This window comes from Periplaneta americana, chromosome 15, assembly GCF_040183065.1.
Source record: "Periplaneta americana isolate PAMFEO1 chromosome 15, P.americana_PAMFEO1_priV1, whole genome shotgun sequence".
Classification (NCBI taxonomy): Eukaryota; Metazoa; Arthropoda; class Insecta; order Blattodea; family Blattidae; genus Periplaneta; species Periplaneta americana.
Genome location: NC_091131.1, coordinates 80,382,780 through 80,398,545, shown reverse-complemented (window position 1 = coordinate 80,398,545; position 15,766 = coordinate 80,382,780). Strand labels below are relative to the sequence as shown.

At 33.8% G+C, this 15,766-nt stretch overlaps 1 protein-coding gene across 3 annotated transcripts in view; it reads left to right on the top strand.

Moving 5' to 3' along the window:
- Cht11 (Chitinase 11) overlaps positions 1-15,766 on the top strand; it is a 36,361-nt gene that overhangs the window by 8,526 nt on the left and 12,069 nt on the right. For 2 of the 3 annotated variants that reach the window (XM_069847720.1, XM_069847719.1), the window contains exon 6: positions 2,006-2,213. In XM_069847720.1, the coding sequence (XP_069703821.1) occupies positions 2,006-2,213 (208 nt within the window). Of the gene's footprint in view, positions 1-2,005; positions 2,214-4,834; positions 14,078-15,766 lie in introns of those variants that run through there. The other variant, XM_069847718.1, reaches the window with a different exon arrangement.

Sequence of the window (15,766 nt, the reverse complement as noted above, 5' to 3'; positions counted from 1 at the left end):
TGTCGAGCACATTTTATACATATAATAAATGTGTATCTCTTCAATAGACTTCTCTCTACTGAGTGTAGTTGCTAATAGTGGCAGTGAAGCAAAAGAAAGGGACAAGAATAAATGTTTGTTTGTTCCATGCTGCACTGCGAACTAAACCGAGACTGAATATCCAACAAAAACATGTTTAGATGATTATAATTCTGATCTGAAAATTAACCGTTACTGTTTTAAAATATGAACTTCACTTTACTTTTAATGAAGGAGGGCCTGAAGGCTTGCACTACAGCCTGAGCCTTATTGTGCTTACCTCCTTGATAGGGATGATTGTTTTAAATCTGTAGGACCCATCGCTGTTTGGTGCCATCTATCGATTCAACTACACAACACTGCTCCATTCTGAGAGTTCTGCACTCTCCTCAGATCGATATCATCTGTATATGAGTCACGTACTACTTCTGCTGCATTCTGTATTGACCTGAAGATCGTGTTGATGTAGGCATCATGATTCACTATTTGGTGCAATCTATCGATTCAGGTACACATCACCCAGGTCCAACAGAGTCTGCTACGAGAGCCCCTCCATTGACTGAGTAGATTAGTGAATATGCATGAAATATTGTTTCCAACCTGGGCATTTGTTCATGAAAATTATTTGAATGATGAGAGCTTTTGGAGATGATTCATTGAGTGAAACCAAGATAAAATTACTGTGATTCAAAGGTGACCGACAATTTGTTGAAAGCAGAGGAATTTTTAAAGGCATTCAAAAAGCAGAACACCCAAAAATGTTGAATCCATGAAGATTGCAATCAACGAAAAGCAGCAATTGACAGTGGGAGAATTAAAAGATCTGCAGATTCTGTGGAATGTTTGAGATTTTGACGGAGGATATTTGTATGAAATTTGTGGTGGCAAAAATTCGTTCCATAGTTCCTGTCATAAGAACAGAAAGAATTTTGTGTCGAAGTTGCATAGAACTTGCTTCAAACCCGAATTTTCTCAAAATGGTGGGAACCGAATATAATATATTATATGTAATATAATATTATATATATATATATATATATATATATATAACTTGTGACCCTGAAACAAAAGCCCAGTCTTCCAGTGGTAGTCACCTGAGTCTCTGTGTCTGAAGAAGGTATGGTAAAATCAGCAAAATTGGGTTTTTGGTCATGAAGATTTCCTCCGCAAGTATGCTTCTCGAGGCCAGGCAGTAAATAAAGGTTACTACATCTGAGTTCTTTATTAGTTGAGAGATCCATTAAGAAGAAAATAGCTCCAGCTGTGGGCAAGTGGCAACTATCAGTTTCATTGTGACAGTGCACTTTCCCTTTATTCACGTTTTGTGAAGGGATTTTTCGGCAAAACATCCTAGATCTGCCAGTGCCTATGCAGCTCAGATTTAGTTCCTCGCAATTTCTGGCATTTTCCAAAGCTAAAATCGCGTTAAAAGCAAGGAGATTGGAGACAGTGAACGAGATTAAGGAGAATATGATGAGGCAGTTACACTGGGAAATATATGATGTGATTGACATTTTCGTGGGCGAACTCACATGTGTGGAGGTGCAACATTATCTTGCTCAATAACATTTCATGACCCGTGATGACATAAGAGGATCATGAAGTGTTACTAGGCAAGATAATACCGAACCTCCATACATGTGAGTTTGCCCATGCAGTGTCAATCACAACCTTATATATTTTCCAGTACAAACTGTTCTGTAAGGTGTAAGATACGCTGGGATAAGTGTATGTGTGTGATCCCAAGAAGAGTACTTTGAAGGAAATGAAAGGCCATTTTCTTTGGTAAGAAATTTCTTTTTAAAGTATGAAGTGGCTTTTTTGAGATTGTACATGACTCAACTTTTCAAGTAAACATTTTATAATGATGATATTAAAACAAACTGGTGGAGAGAATATATATCTTAATATTTCATGCCTCTCATAATACAGGTGAAATACATAATTATGTCATGTATACAAATTAATTCATCTTGATTATTTGCAGGCTCATTAATGAAGACAATCATGGTCCTTCAGCTCCAGCATCTGGCTTTGGTACATTGGGTGATGAAGGCTTTGTTAGTTATCCTGAAGCATGCCAATTTGTGTCAGATGGTGCGGCTTCAGTATTTGATCGAGAAAGCAGGGTGCCATATGCATTCAAAAACACAGACTGGATCTCATTTGACGATGAAAGAAGTCTTGCTTATAAGGTAAATATCTCCAATACTTGTAGATATTATAGTGAAATATCCCTCAATTTAGTAGAATGCATATTGCTAATTTCACTAAAATGCAGGTAAGCACGAAATATTAAAACTTTTTATGTATTAATGTGATAAGAGTCAAGATAACTATGTGAAAAATCCCCTGAAACAATCATGACTTAATTTTTTTTTTACAAAAATTACGCAGATTGGAAAAATATTACTTTCAAGTTCTCTTATCAGAGACCCGGGTTCAATACTGATGAGTGCAAATGGATTTTACAGTGGAGAAAGATGGTGATTTGTAGCAGATTTTCTCTGATGGTATTCAATAATTGCTCCATTATAATAATTGCTATGCTGGTGCAGAGTAGATTCACATCACATGATTCACCGAGGGCAATGTCTGAAGCTAGTGAAATCTACAGATTCTATGCATTACTTCTAGATCTACAGTTTTTGTGGTTTACTCCTAAATGGGGATGCTTGGGTCAATAACAAGTAATCATGCAATTACCATTAAAAAAAATTGTTCTTCACTGTGGTTCAAGTGGTAGCGCTTCAGAGTTCAAATCAAGATAGTAATACTTCTATATCAGCTGCATCATCTTCTAAATGGGGCTATTATGTTTGTTGTCATTGTTGTCATGCTAGGGAGTCGTTTCCAGATAATTGTTATCTTCGGAGCAAAATACTTTACATAGGGAGGTCAGGTTTTATCCAGATATTGTGAACGTTATATAACAGAGAAAATTCAAACCCTGATTATTTTTTTAAATATTCTCTTCAGCTTTTTGATACATTTCTGCCAATGACCAGGAAGCTTCGTTATTTATTCTTGAAAGAATATATTAGTTGTTTGTGTAGTCATTTCAGCACTTCTTTCATCACCTGGTGATTTGTGTTGAAACGTATTATCTTGCTACTGGTATGCATTTTCATTGATGCTTGATAACCTCGCACTTAATAAAGTATGATAAATAACCAGTAGAAACAGCTTACTGGAATTTTTCATGATCTGGGACCAAGATCTTATTTACGCATGGACCAACTTGGGCTGTGACTCAGGGTAGCAAATCTTAGCTTTTTTTTTTTTTGTGCATTACACGAGCTGTGGAATTTTGAGAAATTTAATGCACATGCATATATGACACAACACAAGCATTTTACATTTTTTTAATGCTTGTCACATCCTAGAGAAATCTGAAAATGCATATATTTTCAGCATTCGAAACCTCAAAGAAGTCTAAAGAATATGCATTAATGAGTTAGATATTGATGATTCAGGCTATCTGATCGATAATAAAAAGTCCCTGGACATCAGAGGAAAACTCAAAAGTGCTTGAATGTCATAAATGGTGTCAAATACAAACACACGATAAAGAAGTACAGTAATTCCCTATTAACAAATACTACGTTTTCATGGAGTATTCAAATCAAATTTGAATACATTTACCGTATTGAAACTTCCATGAAAATGGGGATTCAAAACGATCTGAGTCTCGAGGTAGATACACCAAAAAAGTGGGATCGGATCGTATTCAGTATGGATTGATTTTCATGAAAACGGGTATCGTATTCAAAATGATCTCAATACACTAAGCTCATGAACGATCATCATTTGTTTCATGTGTTAGCTGTTTCACCAACAGCAAGCGCAATTTTTTATGTTGAAAAGGCATATTGTAACACATAATCCCCCCCCCCCCCCTAAAAGCCAATATTTCTTCATTAACAGCAAGAATATTAAGTTTTCATGTGCCTCATTAAGTTAGCACAAAATTGTTTATAGCTAAGGCCTACAGAGTGACCAACATATCTACTTTCGAAACTTTAGCTTCTGTAATCAAATCATTTTCAATATGTATCGAAAATTGCATGAAAACAGGGATCGGAGGGATTGTATTCCATATGGAAAATGTATTCAAATCAGTTTGTATACTCCATAAAAACGTATTAAATATCGGCCTGTTAACTCATGGCTGGATCCCAGAATGAGACCGTTCTAACACAGAATGGCGTGACACTATCAAACTATACGAAAATCTTGCTCCTGTGAGATAGAGTTGATTATTCAATTCTCTGTCTTCCTTTCTATTAAATTTTCGTAGATCAGTATGTATTTTGAGGGGGCAGCATTTTTAATGAACTTAGGGTGGCAAAAATGTTAAATACAGCCGTGTCTGGGACACAGTATAGTAAGACTTATCTTATGATATCATGTGAGTTATAGTTTGAGTTATGTAGTAGTGAGTGTGCAGTTTGTTCATGTTAAATTATTAGCCAAATTTGTGTTATTCTTGTGCTGTAAATACACTGAAGACAACCTTAATATGCTGAACTAACTTTGAATCTTTTGCTATTATGTGTCCACTTCCTGTTGTACAGTTTCAGAGTGAAACAAACATAGTAGGATAAAATTTCATTTCAGAGTGACTAGGGTGGGACACTGGACAAGCCAAATATTTCCGTAGTAATCCCATCAAATCCAGGAACTTGTCATTAACCCATAACTCTCTCTTTTGTACTACAATTTAACTAACTATTCTGTATGTATAAAAAAAATAAAATTGATATCCATTGAAAATGGTTTGTCCTAACTTGTTAACTCTCTGCTGTTGTTACAGGCTGAGTATATTACGAATGGTGGTTATGGAGGAGCAATGATTTGGTCACTTAACATGGACGATTTTAAGGGGCAGTGTTCTGACAATGGTCAGAGTTGGTTTCCTCTTGTTACCAAAGTTAAAAGTGTTCTCGAAGATGATGAATTGTTGCAGATGGAATTGAGTCTTACCAAGGCTCTTGGTATCTGATGATTCTCTTGAAATTCCTCCATACATTGATCATGACCACTAATGTAGCTAATTTGTATACCAAAGACTGTTAATACCTAGTCATCTGTATATATAGTGACAGTTTCCATTACAACAGTATTTTAGTATAACTCAACTTCTTGTACGCAATATTCCATTGGAAACTTGCAATAGTTGTTGAGATTTGATAGGCTGTGCCAGAAAGACTTAGCTCTTTCAAATTTATGTTGGAAGAATTCTTTACAATAACTTGTATCAACCGCATAGTGTGGTTTTATTTTTTTATGTTTGTTTCCATTATTGGTATTGTGAATGTCTTGATTATTATGGTTTTGTTTTATCAGAGTTTTTTCTTCTGTTGACCTTTTGTGTCCTCTTTTGGTTGTCTTTAAATTTTGAGCAAACACAGATTGCTGGTAATAAATACAACCCTGATTACTATTGCCGGTCATTAGTAGAATTCATTCCACAATAGCATAGTTGCATATCCAGTGCTATTCTAATGAAAACTACTAAAATATTGTGAAGACAACAGATAAAACAAACTCTGACACACAAGAAGACCTAGATGACTGAGATATCGCAATAATTATTTTTCACTGTATGGTACTACTTTAGCCTTGTAGCTTGTTTCTTTCCTTCAGCATATGTTTGGATTTTTTAAATATAATTCACGGTACTTGGCACGTTTTTCTGCATATTTACTTTTCTTTTGATTTGTATTGATTCTACCTGTTGTAGAATGAGTTACTGAATACAACTATTCTTTTAATTTTAACATATTTTCTTTATGGTCGCATTAATTTTTCTGATCTGTTGAGTCATAGGATTTTGAGTTTATCTTTGATGTTGAAGGTTTTAATTTGACTCATATGGTAAATTATTCAAAATCTGAGTAAATCTTGATACCAATGTGAAAAATATGTATAAACATAGTATGTTGGAAGGAATCTTCCTTCTGCTCTTTGCTTTTCTTATTGAATAAACATAGTATGTTGGAAGGAATCTTCCTTTTGCTTTTTTCTTTTCTTATTGAGGCTTCTAAATTAACATTATTTGCACTAAATTTCATATTGAATTAAGTACATAATTGTATTGCTTCTGCTGTAAAATGGTCACAATTATGTTTAAATAATACTTTCTTCTTTCTTCACAATAAATTTAATTTCATATGCAACTGAAATAAATACTTCATAATTATATTTCCATTATATAATAGTTCAAGCTTGCATGCAATCTCATACTCTTTAGTAGGAAGTGAACGTTCACTAATTTTCACAAATATCTAACTTCCTATATCTGTAACTCTATTGCCTGTAAGTAGATTTTATTAATTAAATAGTTAATGAGTGATATAATTAAAGTAGTGGGAAGCATTAGTAGTTCTAACTAGTATTTTAAGTAATCAATTTGATTAATCAAAAACTACCAATGAAGTAGTCTGTAAGTGATGTAATTCAAGCAATGGAAAGTATTAACAATGTTAACTACAGAGGATCGTACTGAAAGTCATGAGCAACCCATTACTATAATTCCAATTTCAACAATGTAACAAAAACAACTATATGATCATAATCTACAGACTTTACACTATGTATTGACATATTGTGACGTCATTAGCTTCTAACACATGGTCACAGACAATGTTTGCAAAATGGTCGACAACGATGATTCATTTTGACAGCGTACAGTCATTGAATTCCTTATTAAGAAGAAAAAAAATCTTCTGCCGATATTCACCTCAGGCTTCAGCATGTATATGGACATGTGTGCATGGGTGCCAGTAATGTTAGGAGATGGGTGAAACATTTCAAAGACAGGAACAAGAGCATCCAAGATAAGCCTTGTAGCGGTTGTCCTCGAACTGCCTTCAGGGAATGCAACAAGGAAAGAGTTGAGGAGTTCTGGAATGCATTCTGGTTGAATTTCCTGAACCTGGATAGATCGTAAATGCTGTCCGCTATATCCAGACACTTTTGAAGCTCCATAATGCATTGTGCGAGAAACAACCTGAAAAGAAGATAATCCTGCAACATGATAATGCGCGGCCTCACATTGCTCATGTCACCATGGAGAAAATCAGGACAGTTGGGTGGGAAACTCTTCTGCATCTTCCCTACAGTCCCGACTTGGCACCCTCCGACTACCATCTTTTCGGTTCTGTAAAAGAACAGCTGCCAAGACCAACACTACTTCAGTGTCTTCAGGAAGCTGGAATGGACTTCTACCGCAAGTAAATTTTCGAACTTACAGAACGGTGGGAAAAACGTGTGCAAAGAAATGGAGGGTATGTTGAAAAGTATGTAGATTAAGATGATGTACCTGGTTTGTCTAAAAAATAAAAATTAAGATTTATAACAATTGGTTGCTCATGACTTTCAGTATGACTCTCGTATTATCTCTTAAGTATTCACATCCATAAACGCATTATTGTAATAGGAGAACTATTAAGGAACTTGCATCGAAATCTTCCCTCAAACTGTGCACATAGATTTGAGACAAATATAACATATTAGCTGCTTGTTCTAACTGTAAGAGCATGGAAACTTTTGGAAAGTTGCATTAAGAAACAATGGCTTATATTTGGAGAGTGTAGTTCAGTTGTCATTTTGTTTGAATCGTTACCCTGTCACATGACTTGCGAGGGAAGGTTGTGCACTCAGTACACTGCACCACACTGGCAGCTTGGGATTTAATGGTCGGCGTGCTGCATGTCATACATATAATGGTAATTTGGCCTACTTACCAGTTTCTGACTATAGTAATAAATCAACTCGACGATTTTTCATGGTGGCAAACAAGTTTATAACCTCGGTGTTGAAGCCTTTGATGCTCGAAACTAAATTTTTCTCTATAGAGAGCATGGTGGATGCTGAGAGTCAATCCTGTTTCATTGTGTTCCTTAGAAAGCATTTGATCCACTTTAGTGAAGAAAAACATCGCTCCAGTTCTGCTGTAGTCATAGGGATGGTGACGATTATCCTAAGAAGATTTGCAGTTTCATCAAAAACTTCAATCAGATTGTTTGAATAGAGTATTTTAAGTAATGGTAATGCTCTACTCCCATGAATAAATTCTGACCTTTCATATATGAATGAAATCTCTGATTTCAGTCTGTTTCTGTTTAGCATTGGATAAGTCGTTAAAGCCAAATCTAGAATATGTTCTGGGAAGTTTCTCGAATACTCTTGGAAATTTTCAGAGTTTAAGATGGAATGTTGACTCAAGCCAACACTTCGTCTCTATTGTGATGTGATCACACTCTTCTTTAGTGTCAGCTACTCTATTAGATTCCCATCATTTCCACTTATTTCCACTTCTTCAGAAGAGACAGTATCCAAGCCCTTACACAGTTCATCGACCATCTTCACGAAGTTTTTCACCGAATGGCTGACTTTTATGTCATCAGTTTTCCTCATCTGCAGTTTCGGGGATATCAACATGAGGCATCAATCTATGAAAGAAATCTAAGCAGAACAGGAATTCGCTGTCTTGCAAGTTGCGTCTTAATCCTCTTGCTTCTTTTACAGTGTCTTTTGAAAATTAGTTCTCAAGTTCAAGAAAACATTCAATAAGTGCTTCTGTATTTTCAAAAATACAAATTACTGTCTGGGACTTAATATTTCATCTAGTGGCAGAACCAGCAGAAATACGAAGTTCACAGATTTTCTCCAGAACTGGCATATGCTTAGATGAACGTGAAAAGAAAGCAGGGAATCCTGAAAGGGTGGAGAAGAACACACTTGCTGATTTGTTCTGTGTAGCAGCTTTCTCCATTAAGAGATTCAACTGGTGGGCATAACAGTATACATAGTGTTCCAGAGGATAATGTCCTCTTATTTTTGATTGTACATCATTTGTTATTCCCCTCATGACAGCAATGCTCTCAAATGTATGTGCAATGATTTTGTTTGGTGTTGACTTGAAATGACTGTTTAATTCTATAAGCAGACACTCTGATAGTTCTACTGAGCTCTGTCCACCAGTCTCAAAAAATCCCCAAAACCTTTCTTGTTTCGATAAACAAGAACAATCTGCTAGTGCTCTGACACATCTGTAGTTTCATCTGCCATAATTAAAGTGTTACAAAATATTTAAAGTCAGTTATTTCTGAAATTTAGCATACTGCAGCATGGAAGCACATAAAGATGGTCTGCACCTGCTGCACCAGAAGAATGAGTACTATAATACTACTCGAGGATCAGTTCTGTAATCTTTTATTCAAATTTTAAATTCTCAGCCTATAAAATTAGTATGGGCAGCTAATTTTCATATTTGTCTATGTGCTGTGAAGATCTAACAATGTGCGCAGTCTGATCTCAGAAACGGTTTCCTTGTAAGGGAAAGAGCGAATGTGTATATATTTTTGTCAGTACCTACAGATCAAATGTAGACAAATATGAATGTGTTTCATTTACCAAAAGGAAAAATGCATCAAATGGAAAATTACTTTTAATTTATAGAAGTTATCTTTTTGATTCTGTTATATCTGACATTAACTTTTAAAAATCGAATATTCATTTATTTATTTTTTAATGGATAATATGGGTTATCTTGCAGTTCCATGTAAAATCTATTGACATTTCAACACCAGAGTTGCAGACCGATTTTTCATGGATATTTCTGACTGTCATATGCAACACAGCGAATAGTTGTGGGGAAGTATTAAAGCTTAACTGTGAAATAAAAAAATGTAGAAATGTGGAGGTGAATTGCATTTTAACTCTCACAATTTCTGAAATATTAGGGAATTTTTGTATCGTAATATATTTATTATTATTATTATTATTATTATTATTATTATTATTATTATCATCATCATCATCATTATTATCATCACCATCATCATCATTATCATTATTATTATCATCATCATCATCATTATTATCATGGCTTTAACTTTTTAAAATGGAATACAACACAATGATGACTGCATTCTGAAATAAGTAAACATTTTTAATCCTTTGGTAGACGAATTTTGCCATTCATTCTAGACCCATCCCATATTGTAATTTGATGTTTTATGTTATACAAGGTGTTTCAAAAATACACGGCAAAATTTCAGGGTTAGATTCCACACATGTAGACAATAAAAAAATGTTATATAAACATGGGTCTGGAAATTGATAATTATTGGGGTATCAGACATTGAAGTATGTTAGTGCTGCAAATTAATGGTACAAAATTAACTTAGTACAGGACATGTAGTTAGTCGTGGCTATAGTAGTTTAAACACTAGGTAGGCTTGGGCTCACCATTATTGTAATGTGAACAAGGTTCCACTAGCAGTCCATCAAGAGATGTCCCTGTACATTTTAGTCGTAATATCTGTGAACACCTGGATGAATGTTATCCTGATCACTGGGTAGGTGGAGGTGGACTAATTTCTTGGTCTCTATGCTCACTTGATCTAAACCCATTGGACTTTTTTGTGGGGATGTATTTAAAGTCGTTGGCTCAACTACTGTGGAGGATGAAGCAACATTTCATGCAAGAATTGTGCGGAGTTGTCTGGCATTTTTGAGTGTGTTTGTACCTCATTGAGATTACGAACAGAAGTCTCAATGTGGCAAAGCGTTTGCATTTCAAACACCTCTTATACGGTACTGAATATGGTGCATCATTTTAAAATTAATCTGGAGCTAGTAATGTACTGACATAAAATATAGAATAACTGGATAATATGCACGGTAGAGCAACACCGACTATGCTGGCCACTAGTCACCAGGCCGTACTGAACCATGTGAAACAAAAGACAATCGAAATGGTGGTAATAAAATTCGCGACTATATTCTTAAATAATTGATTCTACTAGCCAAGTCCAAAGTTTATGAACACCGCTGTTATACTCCGTAAACTTTACGGAGTACATATAACTGAGGTGTTTTCAATACACAGAAAGAAAATGCAAATGTAGTAAGATCTTATACTAGGTTATCACAACGAAATAAAGAAAAGAAAAAGTTGTTGTTCAGGTAATATCATAGAAATGAACGAAAGTAAATTAGCGGTTAATGTTTGCCAAAGCGTTAACTGCGTCATTATTGAACGTGTAGCTGTTTTATTTTTGGTCTAGAAAAAGTACCTCGTCATAACATTTTTGTATTGCATACGAGTAATATGTAAATGAAACGGTTTATGTTTAAAGTTACAAATTATTTATTGAGTACAATATGATATAATTTAAATTAGTACATTGAGAATGAAATTAAATCTTATGTTTAAATTTTATCACCTGCAGCTTGCGACAGGAACAGTTTGGCTGTGAGATGATAACTGCGCATGCGTGAATTTTATTAATAAAACCTAAACTAACCAAACAACCTTCGTATATGCAATATGTATAACCAGAGAAAGAAGAAAATAAGAAAAATAACAATATCTAATGCTAACGTTAATATATTTGAAAATATTGATAAGGAACAAAATTCTAATGAGAATGTATTTCAAAATACTTTTAAACAACAACATAATCCCAACAAGAATATATTTCAAAATATTAATAAGCCTTGTCACTTTCTTGTGCCTAATTTCGACTCATACATGCATCTGCTCATCAAACCCTACATAACCTTGTGGCTAACAGTGGTGCTATCTCTCAGTAATGTTCAGAATGAAGGAGGTAGAGAGAGAGAAAAAAAAAAAACAAATTTCTTCTTCTAAGGATGCCACAGCTCAATGTCATGACCTTATGTTGGCGACATTGTGTATTTAGTTCTATTTGGTCGTAACTGTAACGGCACGGTTGAAAGCTACCATAGCTAATTCTCCAGTTTAGCGTAAAATACTTGATTGCCTGAATAATTATCAATTTTCAGACCCAAGTTTGTATAACATTTTTTGATCCTCTACATGTGTGGAATCTAACTCTGAAATTTTGCCATGTATTTTTGAAACACTCTGTATAAATAAAAGACAGAACGTAAATACAAAGATTCAACTAATGAAATATTACATAGCTGCTGTGTACACGCAACTCCTCTGTAACTGAAGCAAGCTGTCTTCTTATACATAAATGAAGTCTCTTCTCCTCTTCCCTTCAATAGTCTGCATACTGTTGGTTCTCACGGGAAGTATCTTAAGCTGTCGCAAGGAAAGAATAGACTTCTGACAGTTCCATAACTCTATTTTTCATCTTCTTTCTATCTACTATCTGCATGGATCAGCCAGTAGAAATTGAACTTGTCACTCTCCTTTCTGGCACCATAAGGCAAGTGAAGATGGTGTTGTCACATTGATCTTAGTTCATTTGTCATCATGTTGTAAATAATCTGCACTTACCAGTAATGAACACAGTCTCTGCCTGTCTGCTGTTGGCCTTTGGGGTAAAGGGAGGAGGTATGCTGCTACCTGCAACACTGTACTCTGGCTCTGAATCTTTGATGTGCTTCATTAGAAATGTCGGAAGTCTATTTTTTCCTTTCATTAGCAACAGTATGCAGTTAACTGCAAAATAGTAATGTAAAAAATTACTGCTGCTGCTATCATTATTATTATTATTATTATTATTATTATTATTATTATTTTATTTTTATTTTAAAGAGAGAATTCATTGGTTTACATTAAAAGGTTTCGTTAATGAAAAACATGAATACATGTCTTGCAAACCACAATTCTTTGTTCTAATGGAGAGAACCTCTGGTGCCAACTGACTTACATACACATATTTACATTTGCTCCCAGGAACATTTGACATTCCATACAACCTATTAGTGATATTCGTTTTCTGAACTTAGATAAAAGCATTTTTGTAGAGGATAGAAATAAGAACTGGAAATCTGATTATTTAGGAAAGTTGACTTTAACTTTCAGTAATGAATATTGAAAACATTTATAGCAATTAGTTGACATAACAATGAGAATTTCATTAACATGTAAAATTAATAAATTTAGCTAGTTGTAAATTTCAAAAATCACTGTAATTGACTTTCTTTTTACTAACAAGTTATAAGGTTATCTCTCCTGGTTTAGAATGTAGCCATTATAATATATGCTCCTTTGTGTATGCATTATTGCATGATTTATTTGCAAATATAAATGTAGTTTAGAATTATCTTTCCTGTATATTAACTATATCAGCTGTTCTATTTTTCTGTGATTATTATATTACATACAAAATTAGTTCATAATGTGTCACTTCAGACAAACTGCGAACTGCCAAATCAACTTTGGAATACTGCATTGTGACTGTTTTGTAGATGTAAACTGTAAGATGGAAATGTTTACAAAAAAAACTGCAACAGAATTTTATTGAATGAGACTTATTAACACTATTAGTATATTTAAACTATACTCTGTGAATTTTAAGTGTGTGCTAGTATGGTAGTTGAAAGGAATTTTGAAATGAAATTGTATATATAAGGAAAATATTTAATACAGCGAACTCTCGATTACCCGGGCTAGTCATTGGACAAATGTGCACGGATAACTGAAAGCATGGATAATATGATTTATGTTTTTTAATGCAGAACAAACCTTTTTATAGGTATTAAGTACAGGATTAGGGCCTATTGCATTTGAAAATGTAATATGTCAAACATTAAAGATATTCAGTTATCAGTTTTAACTCTGAGCTTTGGAGTGTTTTGACACTCTTCTAGATTATGTGAAACAAGATTTTAATTATTCTGATATTGTTTCACTTTATAACATCCCTATTTTTACTTTTTACTGTACATTTGGTCAAAATGAAACTGGCCAGTGTCTGAGAGACTAAGTTCGCTCAGGACAGCCAGGCTTTGTTCAAAAGATTGCATATATTCTTCTAGTAGTTATAATGGGGAACACAACTATTAATCACTAAAATCTTCCGAGAAAATAATTCATATACGAGATTTAAAACAGACAGATCGTTCAGAGTGTTTAAACAGAGAATATTGTAACACAAACACTATATACTGTATAACAGGTTCTCAAGTGAAGTATGACCATTGCTTGTTATTACAATGCATTCTTACTACAGTAGTACTCTTAGCGTAGTGGTAGACTGCTAGCTAAGTGTTTGTGAAGTTGCAAGTTCAGATATTTGTGGAGGTACTAAACTTTTTTTTTTTTGCCTTAAATGCAGAAGTGAAAATATAAAGGGAGTTCTTTTTTTATCCTTAGAATACCTTTCGCCTTATTATTTTTTTCGTATTAATAGAAACTTTTGACGCTAGATGGAAGTAACACTAAAGACGACAATTAGGGGCTTTCATATTAAAATGCTGTGTTAATTATTTTATTAATCCCTGCTGCTTTACATTCTGTTGCCTAAGGAACATTCAGTAAATATGTTGACAGTTAAATAATTGGCAATAATTAATTTGGTAGTTGTGCTACAGGGAATATGATTATTATACTAACCTAAATCCGTGATCATCAGGGCCTAAACATAATAATTGTAAACAGAAGAAAAACCATAATTCTGATGACAATATATCCTGATTTCCTGGAATTATAACCACAAATTTTTACCAAGTAACATGACTTAACATAAGAAAATTATTTTGACTATATTACACTAAAACAAGTTGTAAAAAATAAAAGAAAGGACAAACAAAAATATAATAGTTATAATGGGGAACACAACTATTAATCACTAAAATCTTCCGAGAAAATAATTCATATACGAGATTTAAAACAGACAGATCGTTCAGAGTGTTTAAACAGAGAATATTGTAACACAAACACTATATACTGTATAACAGGTTCTCAAGTGAAGTATGACCATTGCTTGTTATTACAATGCATTCTTACTACAGTAGTACTCTTAGCGTAGTGGTAGACTGCTAGCTAAGTGTTTGTGAAGTTGCAAGTTCAGATATTTGTGGAGGTACTAAACTTTTTTTTTTTTGCCTTAAATGCAGAAGTGAAAATATAAAGGGAGTTCTTTTTTTATCCTTAGAATACCTTTCGCCTTATTATTTTTTTCGTATTAATAGAAACTTTTGACGCTAGATGGAAGTAACACTAAAGACGACAATTAGGGGCTTTCATATTAAAATGCTGTGTTAATTATTTTATTAATCCCTGCTGCTTTACATTCTGTTGCCTAAGGAACATTCAGTAAATATGTTGACAGTTAAATAATTGGCAATAATTAATTTGGTAGTTGTGCTACAGGGAATATGATTATTATACTAACCTAAATCCGTGATCATCAGGGCCTAAACATAATAATTGTAAACAGAAGAAAAACCATAATTCTGATGACAATATATCCTGATTTCCTGGAATTATAACCACAAATTTTTACCAAGTAACATGACTTAACATAAGAAAATTATTTTGACTATATTACACTAAAACAAGTTGTAAAAAATAAAAGAAAGGACAAACAAAAAATTCACTACGAAGATTTGAACGCGAACTGTCTGCATAAAAGTTAAGTAGCTTAACCACACCAGGCATGCTGTGGAGGTATTAAAATGCTGTGTTAATTATTTTATTAATCCCTGCTGCTTTATACTCTCTTGCCTAAGGAACATTCAGTAAATATGTTGATGATTAAATAATTGGCAATAATTAATTTGCAAGTTGTGCTACAGGGAATATGATTATTATACTAATCAAAATCCGTGATTATCAGGGCCTAAACGTAGTAAGTTAATTGTAAACAGAAGAAAAACCATAATTCTGATGACAAAATATATCCTGATTTCCTGGAATTATGTGCACAAATTTTCACCAATTTTGTAATTATCTGTAAGTAACATGAAGTACCGGTAACATAAGCAAAATTATTTGACTACCTATATTACA